This window comes from Bombina bombina, chromosome 8, assembly GCF_027579735.1.
Source record: "Bombina bombina isolate aBomBom1 chromosome 8, aBomBom1.pri, whole genome shotgun sequence".
Classification (NCBI taxonomy): Eukaryota; Metazoa; Chordata; class Amphibia; order Anura; family Bombinatoridae; genus Bombina; species Bombina bombina.
The window spans coordinates 346,784,100-346,805,574 of NC_069506.1; the positions used below are offsets into that span (position 1 = coordinate 346,784,100).

The window sequence follows — 21,475 nt, forward strand, 5'->3', positions numbered from 1 at the left end:
TTGTCCTGCCTGAGGAAAAACAGTACTCTCCGGTACCATTTAAAATAAAAAATTCTTGATTGAAGAAAACTAAAACTATCATTTTATTACCACAAACTTTACCCTTCCTATTGCTAGCATAGGCAAAGAGAATGACTGGGGGGAGGAGTTAAGGGAGGAGCTATATAGCAGCTCTGCTGTGGTGCTCTTTGCCACTTCCTGTTAACAGGAGGATTATATCCCACAAGTAAGGATGAAACCTGTGGACTCGGTATATCTTGTAAAAGAAAGCAGGTAGGAAGGTATAGGAGTGGATACGTGATTGGATCAATATATGCCAGCAGTTTAACATTTGCAAGAACAGTAGGAAGCAAATTGAAAACCTTTTAAAAAAGATATGCTCTGGGGCCTATCTATCAAGCACCGTATAGAGCTTGATGCCCCGTGTTTCTGGTGAGTCTTCAGGCTCGCCAGAAACACAAGTTATGAAGCAGCGGTCTAAAGACCGCTGCTCCATAACCTGTCCGCCTGCTCTGAGATGGAGGACAGACAGACATCGCCAGAAATCAACCCGATCCAATATGATGGGGTCGATTGACAACCCCTGCTAGCGGCCAATATTATGTGCATTTTCTTGTTTATAAAACACATATTTTAGTAACACTGCATTTAACATGCACAAAATAACAGCAATTAATATTTATCATCCAGTCTTTTCTTACAATGCAGAGACTCTAAACTGGAAACCATAATGACATGGTGTACAGTACCTAATCCTTGCATATGTTATTAATATTGAGCAGTATATTTGACTTTATGTATAATAATTGGATGTTTGGGATTTCCTAAATCTCTTATCTCCTGCAAGGTCAACATTATATTTAACATCATAACGATAAAGACTAAAATAGTAATGTTACTTAAACTAAAGACAGTGGATGCAATACTCTTTTAGTCCCAGCAGATGGCCCTGTTGCCAAACAAAAGGAAAGTGATAGAATTCTTCAATGCTCTGAAAAATCTTTATTTCTCTTACAAAATGATAAATATTTTATTCATTTGTTCCTTCTTTCATTTTTACTTCAATACAAAAAAGAGGACTTTTCATATAAAAATAGCTGAACTATATTGAAATGTGGTGAAATACATAAAAAGTGACATAAAAGGCACATGGGAACCCTAGGAGGACATTATTAATCCCCGGAGTTCACAGTTTTAATACTTGGAGAGTTTATTTGATCTTTGTGTGTTGGCAGAGCCCGTGCCAGGAGCAATAAGGCACTTCCATAGAGAGAGGACACTTGGTGTGGCTGCAGGTCAGTAAGGCACAAGGCAGCATGCTAGTCATTGTGCAATAGCTACAGAAGACATCTTGTTCTTTCTGGTTCTCTCTGCGTTGGCGGAAAACATGCAAGAGATGGCCGTCTTGGTGTCTACTAATTGGATATTCACAGTATAAGGCATCTCTAAGACATAGTACTCAGCGGGCACCAAGAGGCTGTGGTCCCATTGACGGACACGGTGGTGAAGTTCAATCTGGGTCTGGAGAGGGTTGCCCAGAACTTCCTCTAGGTCTCCTCATCCCACAGGCAGAGTTGCTTCTGGCTCACATAGAAATTAAAGCTGTATCCTTTCTGGCAGCTACGTATGCCGCACTTGTAGGAGGTGGTGCGCCCTGATGGGTCCCGGCTCTTGCAGTATTTTAAGCTGCAGGGGAACCACTCCAGGCTAAGGCGGTATGAGCACATGCACGGCTTCCAGTCTAAGGAGCAGAATTTACATTGGCGAAGAGCGGGCAGAGAGGAGGGCTGGGGGAGAACCTCAAACATAGATCCATCCACACCTGAAAAAGCCAAAAAAAGGAAATGGCTGTAATTTTGACAGTGCATAACAGTAATGATCTAATGACACATTTATCCTTTATGCATCAGTAAAACTCTTATTCTTGCACTGTGCCCAGTCTTGGCCCTACCAACTCATCTTCTAATAACCATTCCCGATTTATGTCTCCCTTGTAACGGTGACTTTCTGTATTCACCCCACCTTCACCAAATATCAGCCTTCATATTTTGCACACATAACAAATTGCTCACAAAGACCGCACAGCCCCCTCTACCAAAAATAATACAAATGTCATGTGACCCTCTAGATATATAAAGATGTAAATTACTTTTCTTGCATGGTAATTGGTATAGAGTTAGAAAAGGGGTGCACTTAAAAATAAATATATCAGTGGCAAATTTAGGTTTTGTGCTGTCCTAGGAGAGGAGAAAAGGGGGGAGTGAAAGAAAGGAGCAAGGGAGGGAGTTGAGAGAAAGAAGGGAGGGAGGGAAAGAAAGAATACACTTTGAAACAATCACTGCCCTTTACATACAACAACGTACAGTTATTATCATCATTCAATTAATTAAACTTTTTAAGTGTCCGTTTACTATTTACTCCGGGGGGTCATGAATGCAGAGACAGCTATCTATTAGTAGCTAACATACATTAGCGCTGAGAGTTTATGATTAGACATCACATGAATGCAGAGACAGCTAGCTATTAGTAGCTAACATACATTAGCGCTGAGAGTTTATGATTTGACATCACATAAATGCAGAGAAAGCTAGCTATTAGTAGCTAACATACATTAGCGCTGAGAGTTTATGATTAGACATCACATGAATGCAGAGGAAGCTAGCTATTAGTAGGTAACATACATTAGCACTGAGAGTTTATGATTAGATATCACATGAATGCAGAGAAAGCTATTAGTAGCTAACATACATTAGCGCTGAGAGTTTATGATTAGACATCACATGAATGCACAGAAAGCTAGCTATTAGTAACTAACATACATTAGCCCTGAGAGTTTATGATTAGACATCACATGAATGCAGAGAAAGCTAGCTATTAGTAGCTAGCTATTAGTAGCTAACATACATTAGCACTGAGAGTTTATGATTAGACATCACATGAATGCACAGAAAGCAAAGCTATTAGTAGCTAACATACATTAGCGCTGAGAGTTTATGATTAGACATCACATGAATGCAGAGAAAGCTAGTTATTAGTAGCTAACATACATTAGCACTGAGAGTTTATGATTAGACATCACATGAATGCACAGAAAGCAAAGCTATTAGTTACTAACATACATTAGCGCTAAGAGTTTATGATTAGACATCACATGAATGCAGAGAAAGCTAGCTATTAGTAACTAACATACATTAGCGCTGAGAGTTTATGATTAGACATCACATGAATGCAGAGACAGCTAGCTATTAGTAACTAACATACATTAGCGCTAAGAGTTTATGATTAGACATCACATGAATGCAGAGAAAGCTATCTATTAGTAACTAACATACATTAGCGCTGAGAGTTTATGATTAGACATCACATGAATGCAGATAAAGCTATCTATTAGTAACTAACATACATTAGCGCTAAGAGTTTATGATTAGACATCACATGAATGCAGAGAAAGCTAGCTATTAGTAACTAACATACATTAGCGCTGAGAGTTTATGATTAGACATCAAATGAATGCAGAGACAGCTAGCTATTAGTAGCTAACATACATTAGCACTGAGAGTTTATGATTAGACATCACATGAATGCAGAGACAGCTAGCTATTAGTAACTAACATACATTAGCACTGAGAGTTTATGATTAGACATCACATGAATGCAGAGAAAGCTAGCTATTAGTAGCTAACATACATTAGCGCTGAGAGTTTATGATTAGACATCACATGAATGCAGAGAAAGCTAGCTATTAGTAACTAACATACATTAGCGCTGAGCGTTTATGATTAGACATCACATGAATGCAGAGACAGCTATTAGTAGCTAACATACATTAGCGCTGAGAGTTTATGATTAGACATCACATGAATGCAGAGACAGCTAGCTATTAGTAGCTAACATACATAAGCGCTGAGAGTTTATGATTAGACATCACATGAATGCAGAGAAAGCTAGCTATTAGTAGCTAACATACATTAGCACAGAGTTTATGATTAGACATCACATGAATGCAGAGAAAGCTATCTATTAGTAGCTAACATACATTAGCACTGAGAGGTTATGATTAGACATCACATGAATGCAGAGACAGCTAGCTATTAGTAGCTAACATACATTAGCGCTGAGAGTTTATGATTAGACACCACATGAATGCAGAGACAGCTAGCTATTAGTAGCTAACATACATTAGTGCTGAGAGTTTATGATTAGACATCACATGAATGTAGAGAAAGCAAAGCTATTAGTAGCTAATATACATTAGCGCTGAGAGTTTATGATTAGACATCACATGAATGCACAGAAAGCAAAGCTATTAGTAGCTAATATACATTAGCGCTGAGAGTTTATGATTAGACATCACATGAATGAAGAAAGCTAGCTATTAGTAACTAACATACATTAGCGCTGAGAGTTTATGATTAGACATCACATGAATGCAGAGACAGCTAGCTATTAGTAGCTAACATACATTAGCGCTGAGAGTTTATGATTAGACATCACATGAATGCAGAGAAAGCTAGCTATTAGTAGCTAACATACATTAGCGCTGAGAGTTTATGATTAGACATCACATGAATGCAGAGACAGCTAGCTATTAGTAGCTAACATACATTAGCGCTGAGAGTTTATGATTAGACATCACATGAATGCACAGAAAGCAAAGCTATTAGTAGCTAACATACATTAGCGCTGAGAGTTTATGATTAGACATCACATGAATGCACAGAAAGCAAAGCTATTAGTTACTAACATACATTAGCGCTAAGAGTTTATGATTAGACATCACATGAATGCAGAGAAAGCTAGCTATTAGTAACTAACATACATTAGCACTGAGAGTTTATGATTAGACATCACATGAATGCAGATAAAGCTATCTATTAGTAACTAACATACATTAGCGCTGAGAGTTTATGATTAGACATCACATGAATGCAGAGAAAGCTAGCTATTAGTAGCTAACATACATTAGCACTGAGAGTTTATGATTAGACATCACATGAATGCAGAGAAAGCTAGCTATTAGTAACTAACATACATTAGCGCTGAGAGTTTATGATTAGACATCACATGAATGCAGAGAAAGCTAGCTATTAGTAACTAACATACATTAGCGCTGAGCGTTTATGATTAGACATCACATGAATGCAGAGACAGCTATTAGTAGCTAACATACATTAGCGCTGAGAGTTTATGATTAGACATCACATGAATGCAGAGACAGCTAGCTATTAGTAGCTAACATACATAAGCGCTGAGAGTTTATGATTAGACATCACATGAATGCAGAGAAAGCTAGCTATTAGTAGCTAACATACATTAGCGCTGAGAGTTTATGATTAGACACCACATGAATGCAGAGACAGCTAGCTATTAGTAGCTAACATACATTAGTGCTGAGAGTTTATGATTAGACATCACATGAATGCAGAGAAAGCAAAGCTATTAGTAGCTAATATACATTAGCGCTGAGAGTTTATGATTAGACATCACATGAATGCAGAGAAAGCTAGCTATTAGTAGCTAACATACATTAGCGCTGAGAGTTTATGATTAGACATCACATGAATGCAGAGAAAGCTAGCTATTAGTAGCTAACATACATTAGCACTGAGAGTTTATGATTAGACATCACATGAATGCAGAGAAAGCTATCTATTAGTAGCTAACATACATTAGCACTGAGAGGTTATGATTAGACATCACATGAATGCAGAGACAGCTAGCTATTAGTAGCTAAAATACATTAGCGCTGAGAGTTTATGATTAGACATCACATGAATGCAGAGACAGCTAGCTATTAGTAGCCAACATACATTAGCGCTGAGAGTTTATCATTAGACATCACATGAAGGCAGAGACAGCTATTAGTAGCTAACATACATTAGCGCTGAGAGTTTATGATTAGACATCACATGATGATGATCACAGATTCTGCACTTTATCGCTCACTGTACTGTGTGCTTGCTTTTAGAGAGAGGATAGGGCAGATGTGCTGCCCCTCCCAAATCTGCTGCCTCCGGCCTTGTTGGCCTAGGCCATAATACGCTCCTGAGATATATATATTTATTTTTTTCCTCTCGCAAAAACCTGAAAAACATTTTGTGGTTGCCCAAGTAACAATCACACATTTTAGTGTTGCAGGTCAGAGAATTTACAGATGTATGCAAATAACATTTTGTTGATTTTCTAACTAAAAAAATAAGGTAACAATGTGTGAAGTGAAGAAACAAATTTGACATATTTCTACAACTCAACGCAGAGTTACTATTTATTTGATAAGGTTACCAGGATAAAACAAAACAATAATTGTCATGTGCAAAATTTTGGAAACCCTTCCAGTTGATGCATTAGTGGGCCTCGGACCTTCATTGTCTAAATTGATTTTATTTAGTCCTTGATATAGGCTAGTTGTGGCAGTTCCAGAGCTTAAATCTTAAATTATCTGTCTCTTGGAACCTCTCCGGGTATTCTAAACATCAGCAAATAAGGATAAAAAGCAGAGGAGTAATAAAAAATACCTAAACACCTCCTACATGTGCTTTACATTGTCTGAAGTCCAGACAAGAAACATCTCCAATAGAACTGCTCATAGACTGGTCAGGAAAGCGAAACAAAATCCCTATATCACTACAGAAGACCTGCTGGAAGGTTTAGCTGTAGATATAGTGCACCGGTTGTACAAAATCCCTATATCACTACAGAAGACCTGCTGGACGGTTTAGCTGGAGTTATAGTGCACCGGTGGTACAAAATCCCTATATCACTACAGAAGACCTGCTGGACGGTTTAGCTGGAGTTATAGTGCACCGCTTGTACAAAATCCATATATCACTACAGAAGACCTGCTGGAAGGTTTAGCTGGAGTTATAGTGCACCTGTTGTACAAAATCCCTATATCACTACAGAAGACCTGCTGGACGGTTTAGCTGGATTTATAGTGCACCGCTTGTACAAAATCCCTATATCACTACAGAAGACCTGCTGGACGGTTTAGCTGGAGTTATAGTGCACTGGTTTTACAAAATCCCTATAGCACTACAGAAGACCTGCTGGAAGGTTTAGCTGGAGTTATAGTGCACCGGTTGTACAAAATCCCTATATCACTACAGAAGACCTGCTGGAAGGTTCAGCTGGAGTTATAGTGCACCGCTTGTACAAAATAATGATTTGCATGACAATGTCAGCAGAAGGAAACCTTATATGTGATGTTACAAAAAAAATGTACATCTGAAGAAAGCAACACAATACATAGACAACCCAGAAACATTTTGGAGCCAAGTGCTGTGGGTCCAATGAAGTAAAAATTGAGCTAAAACCAAATAGTATATTTGGAGGGAAAAAAGAAGAAGACATATTTGAAGAAAAGAAAACCTTACCACTGTTAAGCGTGGATGAGGATCTATTATGCATTGGGGTTGGATGGCTGCTAGTGGCACAGGAAATATAATAGTAGAGGAAATAAATCTACTAGAGATCAACAAATCCTTGAGGCTAATGTTCCACAGTCAGTGAAGAAACTGAAGTTGAAAAGAGGTTGGATATTCCAGCATGACAATGATCCAAAACACACCTCAAAATCAACCATGAATTATTGCATGAAACAAAAGACTAAGGTTTTGGGAGAGCCATCACAGTTTCCAGACTAGAACATTATTAAACATCTATCTATCTATCTATCTATCTATCTCAGTTAATGCATATATCTAAGGATATTTCTGAACCAGATGTATGTTGTAAGAAAGATAATAAAGACGGTTACCTGCATTCATAAAGTGTTTGTAGGCTGCGATTTCTGCCAAAGGTTGTGTTACCAAGCGACTGGATAGGTGCTTGAACATTTGCACATGCCAAATATACCGTTTTATCTTTTTCAACCAGTTAAATTCCGCAAACCAATAGAAATATGCCGACTTTATGTTTCTTCATTAAAGAGGTTTTGTTATATTTTTTTCACAACAATCAACAAAATATGTTATTTTGTAAGGGGAGCCCAAACCTTTGCATACAATTGTATGTACAGGTTGTGCCTGATGGGTCTATTTTGAATTGCTTGCTAGTTACCAATCTTTTGTCTGTAGTTTACTACCATGCTATAGAGGAACAAAGTGGGTAAGAGTGCTATAAAATACTATAATCTTGCTATGATTTGGTAATTCTCCTCCGGAAAAAACAAAAGAATAGGTATACTGAAGAAGAGTCAGCACTTATAGCAGCAACTTTTTTAATCCATGTTTACTACCATGCTCCAACTTCACCTTCCACCATCTCCTGTTCCCCCCTCAGCTTTCAACAACTCCATCTCTTCCCCTCGCCTGACTCCACCTCCTGCCTTGCCCCTCGCCTGACTCCACCTCCTGCCTCGCCCCTTGCCTGACCCCACCTCCTGCCTCACCCCTCGCCTGACCCTACCTCGTCTGACCCCACCTCCTGCCTCGCCTGACCCCACCTCCTGCCTCTCCCCTCATCTGACCCCACCTCCTGCCTCTCCCCTCATCTGACCCACCTCCTGCCACTCCCCTCGTCTGACCCCACCTCCTGCCCCTCCCCTCGTCTGACCCCACCTCCTGCCTCGTCTGACCGTATCTTCTGCCTCTCCCATCCCCTGACCCCACCTTCTGCTTCTCCCCTCACCTGACTCCACGTCCTGCCCCTTGCCTAGCTCCACTTCCTACTCCTCACCTAGCTCTACCCCCGACTTCTCCCCTTGACTAGGACCACCTCCTACCCCTCCAATTGCTCAACCTCCTGCCCCTCCCCTAGCTCCTCCTAGCATAGCTCCTGCTCCTCGCTAACTCAAGTTCCTGCTCCTCCCCTCATCTAACTATGGCTCCCTCCTCACCTAACTCTATGACTTTGCTCTCTAATAAGCAACTGCAACCCCTGCTCCCCCACAACCGTACTTTAGCTTCATTTGCATGTCTCAAAATACAACAGCTGCCTTCTTCTCCTTAACCCAGCCTCTGCACCACTCACCTTTCTCCAGCCACGCTCTCACATCATCTTGTCGAGTAAAAATAGCTTCTTTTGCCTCTGCGCAGATGTTGTGAATATGAGAACTGAGCTGTACCCCTTTAGTGAAATTAATAGCGACGTCCATGTGCATATTTTCTATTCCTCTCATTTCTTCTGCCTGTCGCACTGTGTGTGGGTTTTTCTGTGAGAGTAAAAAACTATTGAATGTCTTTCATAAAATATGTGATTGCGTTAAAACATAAAAAGTGATTATTTGTAAAACATTTTTTATTTTATTCATTTTAGAAACCAATTAAAAGGGACAGCAAAAGACATGTATTTACGTGATTTTTTAATGTGACTGTGAAAAAGTTTTAAATGCCTTATTTGTCGCAATTGGTTTTAATGGTCCATCCCGCTCAACACTTGTCTTATTTCAAGAGTCAAACCACTCTTGTTACTGGAATAGACAAGAATTGCCACTGTCATTCTGTTAGCAAAAACAAAATTTATGCTTACCTGATAAATTTATTTCTCTTGTGTTGTATCCAGTCCACGGATTCATCCATTACTTGTGGGATATTCTCCTTCCCAACAGGAAGCTGCAAGAGGACACCCACAGCAGAGCTGTCTATATAGCTCCTCCCCTAACTGCCACCCCCAGTCATTCGACCGAAGACAAGCAAGAGAAAGGAGAAACTATAGAGTGCAGTGGTGACTGTAGTTTAAAAATAAATCACACCTGCCTTAAAATGACAGGGCGGGCCGTGGACTGGATACACCACAAGAGAAATAAATTTATCAGGTAAGCATAAATTTTGTTTTCTCTTGTAAGGTGTATCCAGTCCACGGATTCATCCATTACTTGTGGGATACCAATACCAAAGCTATAGGACACGGATGAAGGGAGGGACAAGGCAGGCGCTTAAACGGAAGGCACCACTGCCTGTAAGACCTTTCTCCCAAAAAAAGCCTCCAAGGAAGCAAAAGTATCGAATTTGTAGAATTTAGAAAAGGTATGAAGTGAAGACCAAGTCGCCGCCTTACAAATCTGTTCAACAGAGGCCTCATGTTTAAAAGCCCATGTGGAAGCTACTGCTCTAGTAGAATGAGCTGTAATTCTTTCAGGAGGCTGCTGGCCAGCAGTCTCATAAGCCAAGCGGATTATACTTCTTAGCCAAAAAGAAAGAGAAGTTGCCGAAGCCTTTTGGACTCTCCTCTGTCCAGAGTAGACAACAAACAAAGCAGATGTTTGACAAAAATCCTTCGTAGCTTGTAAATAAAACTTTAAAGCACGAACCACATCAAGATTGTGTAAAAGACGTTCCTTCTTTGAAGAAGGATTAGGACATAGTGAAGGAGCAACAATCTCCTGATTGATATTCTTATTAGATACCACCTTAGGAAGAAAACCAGGTTAGGTACGTAAAACTACCTTATCTGCATGGAAAATCAGATAAGGGGAATCACACTGTAAAGCAGATAACTCCGAAACTCTTCGAGCTGAGGAGATAGCTACTAAAAACAGAACTTTCCAAGATAAAAGTTTAATGTCTATGGAATGCAAAGGTTCAAACGGAACCACTTGAAGAACTTTAAGAACTAAATTTAAACTCCATGGCGGAGCGACAGATTTAAACACAGGCTTGATTCTAACTAAAGCCTGACAAAACGCCTGAACATCTGGAACCTCAGCCAGACGTTTGTGCAAAAGAATAGACAGAGCAGAAATCTGTCCCTTTAAGGAACTAGCTGACAATCCCTTCTCCAATCCTTCTTGGAGAAAGGATAATATCCTAGGAATCCTAACCTTACTCCATGAGTAACCCTTGGATTCACACCAATGAAGATATTTACACCATATCTTATGATAGATTTTCCTGGTGACAGGCTTTCGAGCCTGAATTAAGGTATCAATGACCGACTCGGAAAAACCACGCTTTGATAAAATCAAGCGTTCAATCTCCAAGCAGTCAGACGCAAAGAAATTAGATTTGGATGTTTGAAGGGACCTTGAAGTAGAAGGTCCTGCCTCAGCGGCAGAGTCCATGGTGGAAAGGATGACATGTCCACCAGATCTGCATACCAAGTCCTGCGTGGCCACGCAGGAGCTATCAAAATCACCGAAGCTCTCTCCTGCTTGATTTTGGCAATCAGACGAGGGAGCAGAGGAAATGGTGGAAACACATAAGCCAGGCTGAAGGACCAGGGCGCTGCTAGAGCATCTATCAGCGCTGCCTGGGGATCCCTTGACCTGGACCCGTAACAAGGAAGTTTGGCGTTCTGACGAGACACCATGAGATCCAGTTCTGGTTTGCCCCATAGTTGAATCAGCTGGGCAAATACCTCCGGATGGAGCTCCCACTCGCCCGGATGGAAAGTCTGCCGACTTAGAAAATCCACCTCCCAGTTCTCTACTCCTGGGATATGGATAGCTGAGAGATGGCAAGAGTGAACCTCTGCCCATAGAATTATCTTTGAAACCTCCAACATTGCCAGGGGGCTCCTTGTTCCCCCATGATGGTTGATATAGGCTACAGTTGTGATGTTGTCCGACTGAAATCTGATGAACCTAACCGCAGCTAGCTGAGGCCAAGCCTGAAGAGCATTTAATATCGCTCTTAGTTCCAGAATGTTTATCGGAAGGAGTGCCTCCTCCTGAGTCCACGAGCCCTGAGCCTTCAGGGAGTTCCAGACTGCACCCCAGCCCAGAAGGCTGGCATCTGTCGTTACTATAGTCCAATCTGGCCTGCGGAAGCTCATCCCCTTGGACAGATGGACCTGACATAGCCACCAGAGAAGAGAATCCCTGGTTTCTTGATCCAGATTTAGTAGAGGGGACAAATCTGTGTAATCCCCATTCCACTGACTGAGCATGCAAAGTTGCAGCGGTCTGAGATGTAGGCGGGCAAACGGTACTATGTCCATTGCCGCTACCATTAAACCGATTACTTCCATACACTGAGCCACTGAAGGACAAGAAGTGGAATAAAGAACACGACAAGAGTCTAGAAGTTTTGACAATCTGGCCTTCGTTAGGTAAATCTTCATTTCTACCGAATCTATCAGAGTCCCTAGGAATGAAACTTTTGTTAAAGGTGATAGAGAACTCATTTCTTCGTTCACCTTCCACTCATGGGACCTCAGAAATGCCAGAACAATGTCCGTATGGGACCTAGCGATTTGAAAAGTCGACGCCTGTATCAGAATGTCATCTAGGTAAGGGGGTACTGCTATACCCCGCAGCCTTAGGACCGCTAAGCCGACAGGGCCGCCGATGCGTCGACCGAGAGGAGCCGCTGATGTGGAGAGGTTTTTCGCTACATACTGCAGGGCTCCCGCTACTAGGGTCTAATCTGCATCTAACAGCCACTTAATCCCAAGAACGCCCAACTTCGCTCCTTACCGGTAAGACACTGTTTTCAATATCGGGTATTTATTTCTACAGTTATTTTCGGATACAGAGGCATGATGGCAAAGACTGTCCTAAATATATGCTAAATTACAAAGATTTACTTTTCCTGGTTACGGAAATGGGGACAATTTAGAAGTGGTTTGTTAGGAAATTCTTTGTGTATCTGGATCTTCAAATCCCAATTTTTTCCCTTGCCTTTCTCCACTCGATTTACCCACTTCCGTACAATATATAAGAGACAGCACCATTCAGCACACACAACGCTGTGTAACCTGTTGACGTTCTATTTGGGGTCTGTTTTTTCATAGCAGTCCATTTGTGAGCATTTAAAGTTATCATGGAAAGTGTAAAACCTTTTTCCCTAAGAGCAATAGCTGATTTGGACAGACCAAGGCCCACTTTGGATGAGCTATTCTCCTGTAAATCTAGGAGAGTGTCTATCACAGATGTCTTCTCTAAGTTAGAGGATCTCCTTATCAAGGAACACAAGATCTGGTGGGATATTAATCTCATGGAAAAATATTTAAGTTTGGACATGATTCCCAGGGGTTTGAGGATCGTCAAATTTCCCACCTTTATGGTCACTGACAAGGTCTTCATAGAAAGATGGAACTCTATATTAACGGATTGCTCAATCAGGCTTATGAATATCCTTATAACATATAAGAAGGAGCAATTGGATCATATACGAGGTGAAATTACCACACTTCAGGAAGATCTAAATCAATTCTTGACACATAAAGATTATAATAAGTTTGATGATATTCTCCAGGGGACTGTCACTTCTGTTAAAGAGGACATTGATGCTCTAAAATTTAAAAAATTCGATAGGGATCTGTTGGACTATAAGAATAATTTGGTGTATCTTTGGTCTAGCTATAAGAAAAAATCTAGGAGATTTAATAATAAGAAAAATCAAAAATCGCGTGCTAAACAGGTTTCCTTTTCAGATACAGATGCATCCTCAACAGAAGATGATACTTCAAAATCTACCTTATTCCCTGAGGCACGAGACCAACAACAAAGCAGATACGATGATCCAGGTAATGGTAACATTGTAATTGATAATACAAATAAACAGGAGATTCCACAAACACATATTGTAGACACCTCAGACAGATCTGGTCAGGAACTTATTAGTACCATTAGACCTACCTTTGATTTAGTTCTAGATGATAGAGAAGGGACTGATATTTCAACAGGATTAGATCATTCAAGCCAAGCTGTCTCCATACAATCTACTACACAGGTTTTTCCCAAGGAACAGAGAACAAAAGGCATAGGTTTAGAAAAAGAAAGAGAAGGGGCAAGCGTATCAACGCAGAAAGACAGAAAATACCCAGTGAGAGTGAACCGTCAGAAAAACAAATACAAAGTCACACAGTAATTAATGTCTCTTCATATGAGTTAACAGACGAACAAAAACAAGTTCTCCAGCTAGGTTTAGGCTTTGTACCTGCTGAAGACTTTAATCTTTTTGATACAATTATAGATGTCAACAGATTCATACGTAAATTGACATTAAAAAAGTTTTTCGCACAGCAAAACTTGTTGCCCTCTAATACTTCTCACCATGTATCTAACTCTGGTCCTTTGGAAATTTCTCCAATAGAAGTGTCATTCGATGAAGTACATGATTACATGTCCCTTTTGGAATTGGAATTAGAGTCCAGCAGAGTGAATTTGGGAGTTATAAGTACACATGTAGGTTTCAGACCACCTTCTGTCTTCTATCCCACTAAACATAGGGGTAATGTTTTGGAGTTTTTCCATAAGAAGATAGAAGCGGATCTGAATAACCTACATGATAGTTTGAATACCTCTTCGAGGTTTCAAAACTTGTCTTTATCACAAAAGAAAGCTCTCAAGTCCCTGCAGGTAAATTCCAACATTGTTATTAAACAAGCGGACAAGGGTGGGAATGTGGTAGTGGTGATTACATTGAGGAGGCTTATCGCCAGCTCAATGATACTAATGTTAACATGAAATTGGGAAAAAATCCTACCTTTGATTACCAGAGACTTGTGTACGACATATTGGATGATGGGAGAGAAGCGGGATTTTTTGATAGTGACACACAAGATTATCTCTATGTAAAAGATCCTATTGTCCCGATTTTTCACCACCTTCCAAAAGTGCACAAGTCTCTGGAATCTATTAAGGGTAGGCCCATTGTTTCGGGCATTGGCTCTCTCTTGGAGAGATTATCAGCCTGGATCGACAGCATCCTTCAGCCCCTAGTTCAACTTATCCCAAGCTTTCTAAAAGATACCAAACATCTCTTGAATCTCTTGGATAAGGAAGTCTGGTCTCAGGATTACACATGGCTAACTGTGGATGTAGTGGGGCTGTACTCAGCCATTCCACACAGTTTAGGTTTACAATCCGTAAGATTTTTCCTAGACAGATTTAGTAATTATTCAACAGATTTCAAGAACTATGTAATGGATGTGATAGAGTTTTTACTCAATCACAATTATTTTCTGTTTGAAAATGAGTTTTTCCTCCAGAAACGTGGAACAGCTATGGGGGCGAAATTCGCCCCCTCCTATGCCAACCTGTTTATGGGTTGGTGGGAGCTGTTCCACGTTTATGGACAGGAAAACTCTTTTCGTCAATGTATCAGATTTTACAGGCGTTACATTGACGACCTGCTTTTTATCTGGGAAGGTACATTACAGGAAGCAGATGAGTTTGTTGCATCCCTCAATGTTAACAGATGCGGTTTAAGTTTCACATATACATGTGACTGTACCAAGATTCCCTATCTTGATCTAACATTGATAGGTGATGTTTGTAGCAATACCATCTCTACTGAACTGTACTCCAAACCCATTAAGTCCAATGCTTTGCTGCATGCAAAGAGTTTGCACCCCAAAAGCACTGGATTTGGTATGATAAAGGGTGAAATGATCAGGTTAAAACGTAACTGCTCCAATAATGAAACTTTTCTGTCAGAAAGTATCACGTTAACACAGAAATTTCTTGAACGTGGGTATACAATGCCAGTGATAGATAAAGCTCTAACACAGGTACAAGCTTTGGATAGGTCTTCTCTACTAAAGGACAGATTCAAATCTAGGCCAAATAGCCAAGCTAAACAAGAAGAAAAGATTATCTTCAGTACTAGGTACAGTAGACAATATGATCAGATAATCAAGATTATTAAACAGAACCTGCCTATGCTTATGGGAGACGTTTCTTTAAACCCTATTATTAAAAGGGGTTTTCGCTTCGTCTCAAGACGCAATCAAACTTTGGGAAATTGTTTGTCACCTAGCATGATCCGTACTCAGACCAAGCAAGGCAACTGGCTGGCGACCCATGGTCACTTCAAATGTGGGAAAACCAACTGTAAAGCTTATGGTCATGCTGAGGTCTCTAAACAATTCCAATCTTGCGTCACCCAAAGAATTTACAATTTGGAACATTTTTCAAATTGTAGGAACAAATATGTTGTTTATTTAGTCAGATGTCACTCATGTAATCTTCAGTATGTGGGCATGACTACAAGGGAAGCTCGTGAAAGGATCAGAGAACATCTTAATGATATCTCTAATATCTCTCCATGTTCAGCACTGGCAGAGCACTTTATAGTCAAACATGACTGCAAAGTGAACACATTCAAGTGGCTTGTGATAGAACAAATTCGTCGCCCCCAAAGGGGGGGAAATCTGGATGAGATCCTCTCCAAGAGAGAAGCGTTTTGGATTTTTGTTCTGAGAACAAGAGTACCATTCGGCTTCAACATTGATTCAGACATCATAAATGTCTGGAAATAGGAACTTAAACTCACCCTGGTAGTACAGACTTAGCATCAATACAATTTTAGAGCTGGGCTTATGGAACCACTCATCAGAGTGGATATCCTGGTAGGAAGAATTATAAGGTACCCACGTTATCCCGTCCCTTAGTACTGTGTACTCAGTTTATCCTGGCGCTATGGACACCATAGGAGATAATTCTGTGTCTTTAAGTGACTTACTTTATTATCATCACTTTCTCTCCGGGGAAGGTCGGTGATAAGAGTGGGGTTCCCTATAATAGGGGTTATTAGGGGCTTAAACGTATTAAAACCTCTTTATAAGTTCAATACTATAGTACATATAATATATGTTCCAGACCAATCACTGCTGAGAAACACTCGCTATGAGAATCTATGGCTTTTTGCAGTTCTCTCAATGTGGTATAAAACTTAAGATTCAGTGATCAAGTTTTATGATTAAGAAAGGTTTTGACTTGGCAAGGGGATGATGGTTCAAGTGACAACTTATACAGTTTAAAATGTCCTTAAATATTTTGTGACATAATATGTTAATAGTCCAGAAAACCTTCCCCCTAGTCAAGTTCTATTTTTCTTCTTTTCTCTTCTTTTGTGCTCACTATTATAGTTTTACACATTGAGAGCCTGCAATCAACATAACAAAAATTAAATAAAATTTAAATAAAAATTAAATAAAAATAAAATTAATTAATATTAATTAAATATAACATTTGATAATAAAATTAATTAAATTAAATTTTACATGTCTGAGCGGTGTTTTAGCAGGCACGTCTGTACACACATTTTTTAGTGGCTATTACTATCATTGTATTGCTTATTATTATTATTCTTTGTTGTATATAAGTAAAATTTTTTACTTGATTATATTTTATATTTTATGTTTTATGTTTCAGATTTTGCCCCTAGTTTTTGCTTTTGCTTTTTGTTTTTGTATCATTACTATTTCTTCCCTTTTTTTCTTTCCTTGCACATAAGCTTTTATTGATGATAATCTGTCTGTTTACAACATGCATTTTTTGTAACATGCATTTTTCCAGGGGTTAAAATTTCAAGAGGGTGTTCTCTCAGCTTTAATTAACTGATTGTTCTGTGTACCGATCAACCAATCAGAAATACCCTTAGGGTATATACATGCTTAGCAGAGTATAATGTACAGGTCACAGATGAAGGCGTGAGCCGAAACGCGTCTGACCACTTAGTCTACATGTAGTTATTTTATGTTTTATTATTTTACTTTCTATGTTGCTCACAATAAAGGTGCTTTGGATTTCAACTTTCGCTTGAGACCCGCTTTCTTTGTATGTACCGCTAGGAGGGACCCTAGAACCTTTGTAAAGATTCTTGGTGCTGTGGCCAACCCGAAGGGAAGAGCCACAAACTGGTAGTGCCTGTCTAGAAAGGCAAACCTGAGAAAACGATGATGATCTTTGTGTATCGGGATGTGAAGATAAGCATCCTTTAAGTCTACGGTAGTCATATATTGACCCTCCTGGATCATAGGAAGGATGGTTCGAATAGTCACCATCTTGAAGGATGGGACTCTGAGAAATTTGTTTGAGATCTAAGATTGGTCTGAATGTTCCCTCTTTCTTGGGAACTACAAACAGATTTGAATAGAAGCCCTGCCCCTGTTCCTCCTGCGGAACTGGGTGGATCACTCCCATAACTAGGAGGTCTTGAACACAATGTAAGAATGCCTCTCTCTTTATCTGGTTTGCAGATAAATGTGAGAGATGAAATCTCCCTTTTGGGGGAGAGATTTTGAATTCCAGAAGATAACCTTTGGACACAATTTCCAATGCCCAGGGATCCTGGACATCTCTTGCCCAAGCCTGGGCAAAGAGAGAGAGTCTGCCCCCTACTAGATCCGTTTCCGGATCGGGGGCTGCTCCTTCATGCTGTCTTAGAGGCAGCAGCAGGCTTTTTGGCCTGTTTCCCCTTGTTCAAAGCCTGGTTAGGTCTCCAGACTGGCTTAGACTGGGCAAAAGTTCCCTCTTGTTTTGTGTTAGAGGAAGTTGAAGCTGCGCCACTCTTGAAGTTTCGAAAGGGCCGAAAACTAGACTGTTTGGTCCTTAATTTGTTGGACCTGTCTTGAGGAAGGGCGTGACCTTTTCCTCCAGTGATGTCAGAAATGATCTCCTTCAGTCCAGGCCCGAATAGGGTCTGTCCTTTGAAGGGAATGTTGAGAAGTTTAGACTTTGAAGTCACGTCAGCTGACCAGGATTTAAACCATAGCGCCCTACGCTCCTGAATAGCAAAACCTGAATTTTTAGCCGTTAGCTTGGTTAAATGAACAACGGCGTCAGAAACAAATGAATTGGCTAGCTTAAGGGCCTTAAGCTTGTCAATAATATCTTCCAACAGGGTTTTAACCTGTAGAGCCTCCTCTAGAGACTCAAACCAGAAAGCCGCAGCAGCAGTGACTGGGGCAATGCATGCAAGAGGCTGGAGAATAAAACCTTGTTGAATAAAAATTTTCTTAAGGTAACCCTATAATTTTTTATCCATTGGATCTAGAAAAGCACAACTGTCCTCGCCAGGGATAGTGGTACGCTTAGCTAGAGTAGAAACTGCTCCCTCCACCTTAGGGACCGTCTGCCACAAGTCCCGTGTAGCGGCGTCTATAGGAAACATCTTTTTAAAATCAGGAGGGGGAGAGAATGGTACAACTGGTCTATCCCATTCCTTAGTAATAATTTCAGAAAACCTCTTAGGGATTGGAAAAACATCAGTGTAAGTAGGTACTGCATAGTATTTATCCAATCTACATAATTTCTCTGCGACTACAATAGCGTCACAGTCGTCCAGAGTTGCTAAGACCTCCCTGAGCAATATGCGGAGGCGTTCAAGCTTAAATTTAAATGTAGACATATCAGAATCAGGTTGAAGTATCTTCCCTGAATCAGAAAAATCACCCACAGATTGAAGCTCCCCTGCTTCAGCTTCAGTATAATGTGAGGGTGTATCAGACATAGCCACTAAAGCGTCAGAGAGCTCTGTATTTATTCTAGTCCCAGAGCTGTCTCGCTTTCCTTGCAATCCTGGCAGTTTAGATAATACCTCTGTAAGGGTATGATTCATAACTGCCGCCATATCTTGTAAGGTATATGCAATGGGCGCGCTAGATGTACTTGGCGTCCCCTGAGCGGGAGTTATAGGTTCTGACACGTGGGGAGAGTTAGACGGCATAACTTCCTCCTTGTCAATTTCTTCTGGTGATAATTTTTTTAAAGCCAGAATATGGTCTTTGTAATCTATAGTAAAATCAGTGCATTTGGTACACATTCTAAGAGGTGGTTCCACAATGGCTTCTAAACATAATGAACAATGAGTTTCCTCTATGTCAGACATGTTTAAACAGACTAGTAATGAGACCAGCAAGCTTGGAAAACACTTTAATAACTGTGAACAAGCAAAAAATAAAAACGGTACTGTGCCTTTAAGAGAAAAAACCAAACAATCACATAAACTGCAAAACAGTGAAAAAAGCAGTAAATTCTACAAAATTTTTACAGTGTGCATAATAGACTGAAATAGCATTGCACCCACTTGCAAATGGATGATTAACCCCTTAGTTTCAAAACCGGATAAAAAAAAAGACATAGCCGTTTTTAAACAGTCACAACCAACTGCCACAGCTCTACTGTGGTTCCTACCTGCCCATACAACATTGGAAGGCACAAAAACCCTGTAGAGGGGTCCTATATGTCAGGGGACTCCTTCAGGGAAGCTGGATGTCTCAAGCTGCAAAAACTACTGCGCAATTAAGGCGTGAAAATAGGCCCCTCCCAACATGTACTCACAGTGAGAGGGCCTTAAAAAACTATCCCTAGGCAAAATCTAGTCAGCCATGTGGAAAAACTGGGCCCCAAAATAAAGTTTTATCACCATTTGTAGTAAACGTTTATATATATCAAGCAAACGTAATATCTATTAAGTAATGAGAGTAAATAACAAAAATATTACCCTTTACAGCAAGCATGATACCAGTCGTTATTAAATCACTGTAATCAGGCTTACCTTAAATAAATCAGGTACTGTCAGCATTTTCTAGCTTATCATCTCTCTAGAAAAATTTAAAACTGTACATACCTCAGAGCAGGAAACCCTGCACGCTATTCCCCCAGCTGAAGTTACCCATCTCTTCAGTTATGTGTGAGAACAGCAGTGGACCTTAGTTACAAACCGCTAAGATCATCAAAAAACCACAGGCAGACTCTTCTTCACCTTTCTGCCTGAAGCCAAAATAGTACAACTCCGGTACCATTTGAAAATAAAAAACTTTTGATTGAAGATAAACTACATTAATTCACCACATCTCTCTAGCTACTTCCCTTGTCGAGAGCTGCAAGAGAATGACTAGGGGTGGCAGTTAGGGGAGGAGCTATATAGACAGCTCTGCTGTGGGTGATCCTCTTGCAGCTTCCTGTTGGGAAGGAGAATATCCCACAAGTAATGGATGAATCCGTGGACTGGATACACCTTACAAGAGAAATTCCTGTTATTTTACAGTCATTATCTTATGATATCTGCTGATACCACTTAGGGACATAAGGATATTTCAGAACCAGATGTATGTTGTAAGAAAGATAATAAAGACGGTTACCTGCATTCATAAAGTATTTGGAGCCTGCGATTTCTGCCAAAGGTTGTGTTACAAAGCGACTGGATAGGTGCTTGAACATTTGCACATGCCAAATATACCGTTTTATCTTCTTTACACTACGTACACCGTCTTCTTTACACTACGTACACTGTCTTCTTTACACTACGTACACCGTCTTCTTTACAGTATATACAATATCTTCTTTACACTACGTACACTGTCTTCTTTACACTACGTACACCGTCTTCTTTACACTACGTACACCGTCTTCTTTACACTACGTACACCGTCTTCTTTACACTACGTACACTGTCTTCTTTACACTACGTACACCGTCTTCTTTACACTACGTACACTGTCTTCTTTACACTACGTACACCGTCTTCTTTACACTACGTACACCGTCTTCTTTACACTACGTACACCGTCTTCTTTACACTACGTACACTGTCTTCTTTACACTATGTACATTGTCTGCTTTACACTACGTACATTGTCTTCTTTACACTACGTGCACTGTCTTCTTTACACTATGTACATTGTCTTCTTTACACTACGTACACTGTCTTCTTTACACTATGTACATCGTCTTCTTTACATGTATATACATTGTCATCTTTATACTATGTACATTGTCTTCTTTACACTATATACATTGTCTTCTTTACACTATATACATTGTCTTCTTTACACTATATACATTGTCTTCTTTACACTATAT

At 40.1% G+C, this 21,475-nt stretch overlaps 1 protein-coding gene across 4 annotated transcripts in view; it reads right to left on the minus strand.

Annotated features, from left to right (window-relative positions):
• Positions 1 to 979: 979 nt before the first annotated feature.
• Positions 980 to 21,475, minus strand: part of OAF (out at first homolog) — a 125,633-nt gene continuing 105,137 nt past the window's right edge. For all 4 annotated transcript variants that reach the window (XM_053689818.1, XM_053689815.1, XM_053689817.1 and 1 more), the window contains exons 4-5: positions 8,971 to 9,151; positions 980 to 1,822 (exon numbers count right to left, since the gene is read on the minus strand). In XM_053689818.1, the coding sequence (XP_053545793.1) occupies positions 1,548 to 1,822; positions 8,971 to 9,151 (456 nt within the window). In that variant the 3' untranslated portion in view covers positions 980 to 1,547. The remainder of the gene's footprint in view (positions 1,823 to 8,970; positions 9,152 to 21,475) is intronic.